The sequence below is a fragment of the Mustela putorius genome, unplaced genomic scaffold, assembly GCF_011764305.1.
Source record: "Mustela putorius furo isolate JIRA1106 unplaced genomic scaffold, ASM1176430v1.1 tig00000129_pilon_pilon_pilon, whole genome shotgun sequence".
Lineage (NCBI taxonomy): Eukaryota > Metazoa > Chordata > Mammalia > Carnivora > Mustelidae > Mustela > Mustela putorius.
This window is the reverse complement of record NW_025421290.1, coordinates 35,999,251-36,011,388: the sequence shown is the minus strand read 5'-3', so window position 1 is coordinate 36,011,388 and position 12,138 is coordinate 35,999,251. Positions and strand designations below refer to the sequence as shown.

The window sequence follows — 12,138 nt, the reverse complement described above, 5'->3', positions numbered from 1 at the left end:
TGGTATTCATATCAACACTTAAGACAAGCTATGTCTAAACTCCTGGTACCTTGGATTGGTTGAAAAGCCTTTGGTCATACTGAACTTCATTGGACGTTCGAGGATTGGGCACACCAAGAGCAATGACTTCACTGATATCTCGATTTTCATTTCTCTGTAGTTTCGACCTGTTTCAAAATACAATGTCACTAATAAAACTCTTTACAGATGAGCTGAATTTCAATTTCAATACAACCAATCTCAGAAGCAAAGTTAATGAATATGTCCTGTTCATATCTTGTGAACATATATTCCCTGATAATGCATAATCAGGTTGGCAGTTCTTATAGCATTTCAGAGACATGGTTATTAGAAGAGGTAGGGTTTTATAATCAGGCCTTCCTGTTAGCTGAAAAGAACTGTCAAGAGACTCACTCTTGACACGAATTCTTTAATATAACCAATCACCTTATGGAGAGAACATGCTGAGATATGAAATTGCTACAGCCTATACTTGCTATTATACGAGGACTGCGGCGGGGCGGTGGGGGGGACTGGATGCAAATCAGATGTATCATATGAATCACTGTCAACAAGCCAGAATCTGTTCTTTACCTAAACCACATTCAGTAATTTTATCCTATTAGAATTTTGAGGAAAACATGTCAATGACTGAATTACTCAGAATGATTTTCAGTATTCAGATTATCTTAATGCCCCTGCTGTTCCAGTATGTATGCAATCTACATCGCAATGAAACCAGAGTAACTGTCATCATTTATTTTACCAGAAACTCAGGTCTTAAAATAATTTCTACAGACAACCTGATTTTCACGCAATCACAAGTTTACAGCTTTTCTATGTTATCAATTCCCATAAACACTTTATTGGTTTTAAGGGCCCAATTTATCTACAGAGCCATTTTGATTTTTACAGCTTAGGAATTTCAGACCAAGAGTATCGTTAATTGTGCGCTTTCACATTTCATGTCTCTCTCTCCTACACTGCACATTTACCCATGACTCTAAATTCAGATTTCCTGCTTCTCCATGACTTCACTTATCCAGGAAGATGAGCTATGCCATTAAATAACAAAGAGCACCACCAGCAGGAATCATCTTTTTCATGTTTAAGACATGACTTGAAAAAATGGATTGTATCAGCTCACAAAGTGATGAGAGCATGGAAAACTGCTCATATGGAAAGAAAATGTTTTATATTTGCATTTAACCCTCATTCAGAATTCAGTGTTCAGCTTTTAGTGAAGCATAAACTTCACCAATCCTTACTTTAGTGCAAGCCCCATACATGTGTTTTGTTTGTTCCATGCAGGTCTGCACTTATTAGCAGTGCTGTATTAATTTTTCCTAGGTCATTTTATACAGCAGCACTATCTTTCTGAATTTTAAGTAACTACTCATGAGAAGAGGCCAATTTTCACTTCTCACAAAACCTGCTCTTCTCCCCCACTGTACTGATGACAGATCTCTGCATACAGGCTCTCAATGAAGGTACAGAATCTTCTTCCCTGTCTAGAGGAATAGGCGTGTAATAAGCTTGTCTCACCACTTGAAACAGGAAAATAACAGATCAGAACAGTCCTATCTATTACCTTCTTTTCACAAACATGATCTCAATTCCCTTTTCTACATCCCTATCATGCACAATTCTAGCTGACTCTACAAGGTGATGAAAAAGGATTTCTTCCAGGGACAGTTAATTCCTTTGCTAAGAAAAGCAAGCATCAGTGTTAAGAAAATAAGTGCTGATTTAGGAAGTTATCAATCTAGAGAGGAAAGGGAGAGAAGCAAACTGGTCTCAGTGGACTAAAACTCTTCTTGAAGAGGTTCGCAAAAGCCAATACTCATATTTCGCATTTACCTCAAATAGCACCTACCTCTTATCAGGAGCTGCCCTGGAAAGGTTCCTGTCGTGCTGTCTCTCTTTTCGCCTGTCATGCCGGATTTCATCCCTCTCACGTGCCTCCCCATCCTCTGTGTGAACAGAGTTGAAAATTATTTCATTGCTATATTACCCATTAATATTTGGAACAAAGAGAATATTCTTTAACCCATGACAGATAATTCCACGGACTTCTTTATAGTCACATTCGGCCTTTTAACTCACTTGCAATTAATTTAAATCCAACAGTATTGGTTTAGTTTTTGAATGTGAACTCCAGAATCATGCATGCAGCTCACGTGTTTAGACGCAAAGTATACTGAGGGCTTTAACTTAATTTGAAATGCATCAAAATTGTAAGACGAACTGATAAATGGATAGAAAGATCAGTAGATAGATGATAAAGCAAATTAAGCAATATTAATTGTTTTTTAAAAAGTTAACTGTAGAATCAGGTGGAGGAGATACGGATGTTCACTGTATAATTCTTTCAACTTTTCTGTGTGTTTTTAAATTATCCTATTAAAATTTCAGGAAAAAATCAGGTGTAAATTTACTCCTGTATCTTCAAAGACTGGCTGAATAAAGAACCTTTTGCTTGTGGTCCACAGGGGCTAGTTCTATCTTGATCTCTACCTACTGTGTTTATGTCTATCTTCATTTTCTCTTCTCTCACCAGTCTGAGGGGATACAGCTTTGGAGCCAGCCTGTCTGGATTTAAATCCTGTTCCTAAGACAGATTAGCCATATGACCTCGTAGAGGTCACTCAATCACTCTGAGTCTTCGTCTCCTCCTCTGTACAGTGACAATCCTATAACCTCTGCAAGGGGTTGCTGGAGCCAGGATGATAAAGGCAATACATGTAAAGTGCTCAGAGCAGTGTCTTCCATAAGTGGTATCTTCCAGTAATAATAATAAACATTCGTTCTTTTTACTATCTGGCAACACATTTTTCAGAATTTAAGCTAATTCCTCAAGGACGATTCTGTGGTTTTTTTTTTTTTTTTTTTTTTTTAAATTTCTTACCAGTGTAGAGAATTAGATATAGGGAAATCTGACTTCTAATTCCCTTCAGTGGCTAAGTGTATGACAACAGGTAGGTCTTTATATCTTGCCTCACTAAGTCATTCATATATGATTCAAGGAGGTGGACCATTACTTCTAGTAATTCCGGTGACTTCTCTATAGCTGAACTCATGACTCCTCTGACCAACTGCCTGCTTGACACCTCCATCTTAAACTTACCATGTCCACAACTAAACTAATCTTTCCCTCCCAAACCTCTTCCCTTGCAGTCTTCCCACTATTAGCAAATGGCAACTCAACCCCTCCCTATTGCTCACGTCAAAAGTGCCAGAGTCATCCCCGACTCTCTTTCTTTCATACCTCTACCTAATCCAAAAGCAAATTTTGTCAACTCTACCTCCAAAATCCATCTGACCATGTTTTCCCTGCCTCTCATCCTCATCTCATCTGGATTACTGCAAAAGCCCTCCAAATGGTTTCCCTACTCCTCCACATGCCCATTTCACCCCCTGCTCATTTATGGCCAATTATGCTGTTCCATTCAAACTCTTCAACTGCTTCCCTTATTATCTGAAGTGAAGGCCATGTCCCTAAAATGGCTGAAAGACCACACATGATCTGGTCACCACCCTTCCTATTTATTTGAACTACTCTGACACCTCTTCCGCTATTCAGCTTTCTTACTTCACTCCAGCTATACTGGCCTCCCTGCTTTTCCTTTACCACACCAGGTATACTTTTACCCAACTAGGGCCTTGGCACTCACTGTTCCTTCTATCCAGGGTGCTCTTCGAAGCCCCAGATACCTACAAGGCTCACTTCCTTACTTCATTCAAGTTTCTGTGCTAATGTTACCATCTCAGAAGTAAGGTCCATTCTGACCACCCTCTCCATTTGGTCCTTTTATCCCCCTTCCTGTTTCATTTTTCCCCACAGCAATTACTACTATACTATTATCACTAAATCATCTACTAATGGTAATTAACTTTTCTGGTCTGTTTACACTCATTGAAATGTCCTCAACTACACCGCCAACCTAACAGAAATCCTTGTGTCTAGAAGAGAACCGGCATGTAGTAGATGTTCACTATGATCTGAGTGAATGAACTGCTGCACTAGTCTAGGATTTACTAACAAAACAAACCACCCTCACAACTTTCTTGAATTAGAATTACTCTTCTCACTCTAAATGAATTAATATATCAGTGTAAACCACTAAATAAAGCCAGAGGGAAAATATTGGCAGAGTTAATGATTACAGGTTTATCAGCCTATAGGACAGAAAAAGTGGATTGTTTTATTATGTGGAAGAACTGGATTATTCAGTTGATCTCATTTTTCTAAGTTTCAAGAAAATTAAAATGAGAGAAAAATCAAGCCCATCATTTGAGTAATACATGATTTTTAAAAGTACATTACTCTGAACTTTAAAAATGTCCACTGTAGTCCCATATTGAAGGCCCTTCTTTACATACATATTCTTGGGGTGCCTGGGTGGCTAGTTGGTTAAGCGTCTGCCTCCGGCTCAGATCATGATCCCAGCAACCTGGGATCCAGCCCCACATGGCGGGGCGGGGGGCGGAGGAGATCCCTGCTCAGTGGGGAATCTCCCTCACCCCTGCTCTTGCACTCTTGCTCACTCTCTCTCTCCCTCTCAAATAAATATAATCTAAAAAAAAAAAAATTTTTTTTAAATATATAAAACACTTTCAACTGCTACAGCTCAGTGGCAGAAGTTACTCTTTCATTTCTATATTATTTGTGAAATATCTACATTTTCTTTCTAGATGGGTATTGGCTTTGTGTGCAGTAAGAACAGTGAGTCTCTGAAATGAGATACGTATTGTTCACACTGTAAATTCAATTTAGGAAAGACAGTGTCATACCTTTTTCCACATGGGTTTTGATCCCAGCTCTTCTCTCCCTGGCTTTCTGGGCCATTTCTCTAAGTTTCTCTTCATGTTTCTCCTTTTCTTTTTGAGCCATCTTTCTCTCTACTTGAGCACGCATTTCTACAGCTTCACGAGCCTGTTAGTAAAGTTGAAAGCTAAGTAAGACACGGTTGGGGGAAAAGTTACAGTTATCATCCAACAGCCTGACTCAAGTCTGGCTTGAAAGAGCAGGTATAAAGAATTCAGATTTGTTACTGCTGATTAAAACAAAGATTCTTGTCTACTAAAAGAAAGCTTGCCTGGAAGACACTGCAAACTTACATTTTTCACTCTGGAAAATGTCTTAGTGGTTGAAACTATATAAAGACCCCAATTAATCTTGCAACTCACCGTTTGACTAATCCTTTCTCAGAAACTACCCAAAAAAATAAAAGTTAAACAAAACTCTAAAAAAGAAATTTTCAGTGTCAGTAACATAGCAAGACTTGATTATATGTTCAAAATCAAGCAAGTCTATTCAAGATAAAGCCTTAACAAGAGATGATTTTTATAAGGGTGCTTGCTGCAATGCAGGAGATATACTTTTCTATGTTCTAAATGCATGCCATAATGTATGTGAACTTATAGGTCACACAAATTAATAATATTAATGCCATAGGGGCAAATGGGTGGTTCAGTGGGTTAAAGCCTCTGCCTTCAGCTCAGGTCATGATCTCAGGGTCCTGGGATTGAGCCCCACATCCGGCTCTCGGCACAGCAGGAAGCCTGCTTCCCCCTGCCCTTCTCTGCTTGCTTCTCTGCCTGCTTGAGATCTCTCTGTCAAATAAATAAATAAAATCTTAAAAAAAAAATAATTATGAATGCCATAATAGTAAAGGGCAACCAATATTATAACTATCATTTTCTATAGCTTTCATCAGAATGTTTATTTGCCTTTCTATGTTATCCACCTTTTGGGAGACATCTATATTTAAAATAGAAAAAATTATGAAATCTAAAAACAGTAGTCAGCTTTTTAAAAATGAGATTAGGGGCACCTGGATGGCTCAGTCAGTTAAGCGTCTGTCTTCGGCTGGGCTCATGATCCCAGGGTCCTGGGATTGAGTCCCACATAGGGCTCCCTGCTCTGTGGGGAGTCTGCTTCTCCCTCAGCCTCTGCTTGTTTCTCTCTCTGTCAAATGATTACATAAAATCTTAAGAAAGAACAAATAAATAAATAAAAATGAGATCAGCCTACTGAACATCGTTCTGCAATGTCATGAGGAAGCAGGATCACCAGTGGTTAGGGTGTGTGTACAAGTCTGCAAAGGCTGAGACCAGGTACAGAGCTGCAGATAACACGTGCCATCTCTGGTGCACATACCGCAGGTGAGAGCCTCTCTGGGAACTTACTACTGTAGCTTAAACAGCAGTATCTTACATAAGTCAAACCATCATGCTGTATGGCTTAAAACAGTGATGTATCAATTAAACCGGAATGAACAAACAGTATCTTAGGTAACCAAAAATGGACTTAACGAATTATCAAGAGCATTAAACCCTTTCATTATAAGAGACCAACCTTCCGATCAGCAATATAGAGGGCTTCGGCCAGCTTGGCAAAGTTCTCATTGATGTGAACTGTCTGAAGGCCTCTTCCATCAGCAGCTAGACGTTTGTCTAATGGAATTGTATACCCCTGTGTGACAGCAGGCAGAAAACACCAGTCATAAAAAAGCAGCAATAGATTCTTTAAAATTAGATTTAAATATGTCCATTTTGACCACCACTGAGCTGAAGTTCTTTTTCTTACATCTTTCTTCCCAATTATGCAAGGGCAGCAGCAGCTAACACTGAGGGTTTTTCGTGGAGGCCAATTTTAAAAGCACTTCACATGTGTGGTCCTGTTTAACTTCACGGTAACTCTGGAAGGCTGGTAACGTTGTGTTTCCATTTCACAGATGCTACTACCGTGGTAGGGAGCTTAGGTAATGTCCCCAAGGGCACACAGTTAATAAATGGATGAGCTAAAATTTAAACTCGGGCAGTGTGATGTCAGAGCCCAAGCTCTGAGCAGAGTCTCATGTCACTAATTTTGAGTTACAATAAAAGGAAATCACTATCAAATAGCTAAGCAGTTGTGCCTCAAGTAATAGAACAGTCATACAAAAGTGGAACAAGTCACTAAAATCAGAGTATCTATAGGTAGTTTAATGCACAGTACTGTTGTAATGACTAGTCAAGATTCTTAGAATACCATACGTTTTAGTAAATGGAAAAAAGATGAAATTTGACAGAAAATTGAGAATCTGTGTTTTGAAATTTTGCATCCTATTTTCCTCCATAACTCGAGGAATATGCTTGAACATCCAGGACATTTCAGGCTCAGCTTTATTTTTTCAGATTTATGACTACACTCCCAAATGTTGACCTCTTGTCCACAGCCTTTACTCCTAATACAGGGAAGTGTTACAGAATCAGTTTAAGATACCACATAGTTATGTACACATTAACAAGTCAAACTGGACCACCCGATAATTTTTTCATTATAGGATGAGTGCATAACTTCCCCGTAAGAAATAATTTATAGGGCGCCTGGGTGGCTCAGTGGGTTAGGCCTCTGCCTCCGGCTCAGGTCATGATCTCAGGGTCCTGGTATTGAGCCCCGCATCGGGCTCTCTGCTCAGTGGAGAGCCTGCTTCCCCCTCCCCACTCCCTGCCTGCCTCTCTACCTACTTGTGATCTCTCTCTGTCAAATAAATAAATAAAATCTTAAAAAAAAAAAAAAAAGAAATCATTTACATTTACCTACAAATTAAAATGGCCTTCTTCACCCATTAAAAATAGAACTATGAAACACAAATTGGGGGAAATGGGGAAACAGTGATTAGAAAATATATTTCAGGGGTGCCTGGATGGCTCAGTCAGTTAAGCATCCAACTCTTGGTTTCAGCTCAGGTCATGATTTCAGGGTCCTGGGATTGAGCCCTGTGTTGGGCTCTGCACTTGGGTAGCGTCTGTTTGTCCCTCTCCTGCTGCTCCTACCCAGCTTGCGTGCTCTCTCTTTCTCTCAAATAAATGAAATTAAAAAGAAAAAGAAAAGAAAATGTATTTTATATTACAGATACTGATACGGATACAGATTCAGATTTTACAGATACTTCATAACTCGAAGCATTTGGTGCTTAGAGATATGAAGAATTTAAATAGCTTATGCATACCCTGTTATAAACAGAAAAAAATGTTTAAAAATTAAAGCACTGAATATATCCAAACATTTACTATTTTGTCATCATATAAACTGGTTTCTTTAAGAAATAATTTTAGATACCAAGTTCTAAATTTTCTGAATACTATCATTCATTGCTATGTTACTTTATTCTACCTATCCCTTCTCTACATGCTTCTGATAACTACAGTTCACCAAAAGAATCTACACGGTATTCATGTGACTAGAACACTACGTTTCCATTACATTAAAAAAAGAAAATTACATAAGTTGGGTGTTCCTTTTTGAAAACATTCAGCTAAATGAGATGCTGAGGATTTAATTAAAGTTTCTGAGGCTAAAACTCTTTCCTGTTTTCTAGTAGGTTCTAATCGTAGGAGACTGATTTTATGAAACTTAATTACCTTTGCATTTTTCCAGTTTGAAATACAAGGAGGAATCTTCCACTCTTGTTGCTCCTTCACAGTCATCTGAGTGAATGACAGAATAAAAGAGACATTTTTGGATTTGTAGTCCAGCTAGAAACCCAAGTGCAATCTTCTCTTCAAAGACAGGTTAATGAACACTGATATGTGAACAGATTTAGTCAAATGTCAAAATTCCATTTGTTTGGTAGCACTATATATTATGTTTCCATATCATGGACTCTAGTAATAACTTTAATATAAAAAATGGAAAATAATCTATAAATCTATTTTTGACAATTATAAATGCTAGTTAGTATTTTTCCATATGTAAAAGTGATGTGAGAAGCACCTGGGTGGCTCAGTCAGTTGAGTGTGTAACTCGTGGTTTTGGTTCAGGTCATGGTCTTAGGGTTGCAGGATCAAGCCCTGCATTGGGCTCTGCGCTAAGTGGAGAATCTGCTGGGGACTGTCTTTCCTTCTCTCTCTGCCTCTCCCCCGTTCATGCATTCATTCTCTAAAATAAATAAATCTTTTAAAAAATAAAGAATTGGTCTATTAAAAAAATAAAGTGACAAGACTTCTTTAAGATGAAAATTTGCTCTTTTAGTTGGATAATAAATCATACCTAAAAAATGGCACTGAGATTATCAGAGGCCTATTAATTCCTCACTTTCTCTAATTATAATATCCTGCTTGTCAAATAGCAGACCCTGCTCATTCCATTTAAAGGAGAGGTTAGGCTAGTAACTGAAAATTAATGGCTAACATTTTACACACATTCTCATAAGCACTCTGGAACTACACACTATAGTCCTGAGGGGGGTCCCCATTTGATCTTGAAAATCAAATCTAAAAAACAGTGTGACAAAATGTACCTGTATAGGCATCTATACTTTGTTCTATAGGAGGTTATTTATAAAATTAATAATCATGAGTATAAAAAAAGATGTTAGACTATAGTAAAGATTACCTTTCGGCTAGGAGAATGCATGACAGGTGCAGGAGGAGAAGGTGGTCCTCGGGGAATCTTCTTATTGATTCTGAAGGATAAATTAAAGCACAACCAGAGGGTGTTAGACATTTTTCCATTTTGGTTACTATGTTTCAAGTTTCCCCTTCCCATTTTTATATATTTTTATAAATAGAGTATATAATGAATGTTCATCTATCATACCTCGGTCACTCAGCTTCCACAACTGTTAAAACACAGCCTACCTTGTCATCATTACTACCCAGCTCACCTTCACAATATCATTATCATTTCATAGTGTAATATACTTTTGGTTTTTTAATGAAAGCTCCACACCCAAGTCGGGCTTGAACTCATGACCCCAAGGTCAAGACTCACATGTTCTACCAACTGAGCCAGCAAGGTATCCCTACCTTTTTTTTCTTTTTATTTTTTAAGAGAGGGAGTGGAGAAGGATGGAGGGAGAGGGAGAAAGAGAATCTCAAGCAGACTCCATGCTCTATGGAGCCCGATGTGGGGCTCACAACCTGAGATCATGACAGGAGCCGAAATCAAACGTCAGATGCCTAACCGAGTAAGCCACGGAGGCACTCCTATTTTTATTTTTTTGAAGTGGGGGGAGGGGCAGAGGGAGAGAGAGAATCTTACACAGCCTCCACACCCAGTGCAGAGCTTGACATGGGGCTCAATCCCAGGACCCTGAGATCACGACCCAAGCCAACATCAAGAGTTGAATGCTTTACTGACTCAGCCACTCAGGTGTCCCTTTTTTTTAATACAGCTTTACTGAGGTACAACTGACATGCAATTAACTATGCATGTTTAAGTCTGACAGAGTATACATCCGGGAAGCTTATCATCACAATCAAGATAGTGAACATACTTATCACCTCCAAGTTTCTGCATGTTCCTTGCCTATTCCTCTTGTTCCCCTCATCCCCTCTGTCCTCCCCTCCTTCACCACAGGCACTGATCTATCTCCTGTCACTACAGATTAGTTTGCATTTTCTGGAGTTTTATATAATTGGAATCATACAGAGTACTTATTTTTGTCTGGTTTCTCTCACTCAGCATAATAATTCTGAGATTTACCCATATTATTTCATGTATTCAACGTTTACTCTTTTTTATTAAATTGATTAATTAAAACAGTTGTTTTAATATCAATAGTATTCCATTTATAATTAAGTGTCAGAATTTATTTATCCTCACTTACTGATGGACATTTGAGATATTTTGTTCCTCTCATATCTTTTTTTTTAAGAACAGGGTTTTATTGGGATGGGGTGGGCTTAGTTTTTCTGCCTTGGGATGGGTCAGATTCCATATTGGGGATGGAGTTTGTCTTTCTCTCTCTCCCATTTGTTCTCTCTCCCCCTTGCTTACGCTCTTTCTCTCTCCCAAATGAATAAATAAAATCTTAAAGAAGAAGAAGGAGAAGAAGAAGAAGAAGAAGAGGGGGTTTTATTCTCACGACGCTACCTACTTACTTGAACCTTGGAGGCTCCATTGGGTCTTTCTGCATTTCCACCATCCGAATAACTCTCTGTTTAGCTCCAGAATTGAAAGCCACTCCTTGTTGAGATGGTGTGTATCTGAAGAATGCAGATGAAACTAAAGGTGTAACTAGTTCAAGCTCAATAGGTATTTTTCTTCTGTTATAATGCTAAGCTAGACTATACTGTTAATTCCTTTCATAAAGTATTAATAGAAAGTTGCAAAATACTTAGGCAGAGCAGACAGTAATGGAAAATAAGAGAACAGCAATAACGAGTTATAAGCAAAATGTAAATGAGTCATATGAGTTCGCAAATAATCCATCCCTGTCCATTTTCCACCATGGAAGGCACAGTGTTCAATTTCACAGATAAGAGGTCTAGAAAATGGTACCTATTTTGTAAGTTTGCATGTGCAGAAGGAACACCCCATAATGTTCCCAGCAGGCAGCTTAGAATTAGTAGTTCTTGACTAATCACAGGTTGTAAAACAGAAAAAAAATAATAGTAGCAACCCTACAAGCTCTCATTTCTCCTATAATACCTACGTGTGAATCATCTCTCTACACAAGGATTTAAGTTGAATGAAATCCCTCAAAATTTGTAAGTATTTTAAAGATGCCTATTATTACATAAATGGTATCAGTACACTATTAATATCCTGTTATGATACTATTATTACATGTTATATAACTACTATTACATAATAAATTATATTATTAATATACTAATATTGTTTATACTATTATATAAATATTACATAAATACATGTTATATAAAGCCTATTATATACAAATGGGAAACTATAAGCAATATCTGTGGTTTGGATCTTATGCTGTAAGTAACTATTAATTTCTAAAAACAAAAAATATATTTTGAAAATAACCTAATAGTTAGTATCTTTTACTAGATATCTTTAAAAAAATTCTTCTGCTTTCAATAGTCTGCACAGAGTCAACAGACTTCAGGTCACTATTCCAAAAAAAATGACATTAAAATATTACTAAGTAGGACAGTGAAAGAACACCAAGACCCTTAATCCCCATCAAGTCTGACATGAAACGAAGCCTTCCAGGCAAGATCTTACCGAATATACTGAGCTGGAGCCAGTTTATCAGCAGCTCGAACTGGCATGGCGGCAGCGACCTTCTGTGATACAGATTTTTCTAAGGCTACCCTTGTCTTTTCTGTTATCTGAAATAAGAAATACCATATTGAGTGTCTGGAAGTTAATAAAGATGTAGAAAGTCATCTAAA

The 12,138-nt window shown here is 37.9% G+C and overlaps 1 protein-coding gene across 1 annotated transcript in view; it reads right to left on the bottom strand.

The window, feature by feature from the left end:
* The window catches only part of SNW1 (SNW domain containing 1), a 35,074-nt gene that overhangs the window by 2,823 nt on the left and 20,113 nt on the right, over positions 1 to 12,138 (bottom strand). Inside the window, exons 5-12 of the mRNA XM_004739159.3 lie at positions 11,969 to 12,075; positions 10,876 to 10,980; positions 9,386 to 9,455; positions 8,413 to 8,478; positions 6,362 to 6,478; positions 4,795 to 4,936; positions 1,877 to 1,973; positions 50 to 167 (exon numbers count right to left, since the gene is read on the bottom strand). Of these exons, the coding sequence (XP_004739216.1) occupies positions 50 to 167; positions 1,877 to 1,973; positions 4,795 to 4,936; positions 6,362 to 6,478; positions 8,413 to 8,478; positions 9,386 to 9,455; positions 10,876 to 10,980; positions 11,969 to 12,075 (822 nt within the window). The remainder of the gene's footprint in view (positions 1 to 49; positions 168 to 1,876; positions 1,974 to 4,794; positions 4,937 to 6,361; positions 6,479 to 8,412; positions 8,479 to 9,385; positions 9,456 to 10,875; positions 10,981 to 11,968; positions 12,076 to 12,138) is intronic.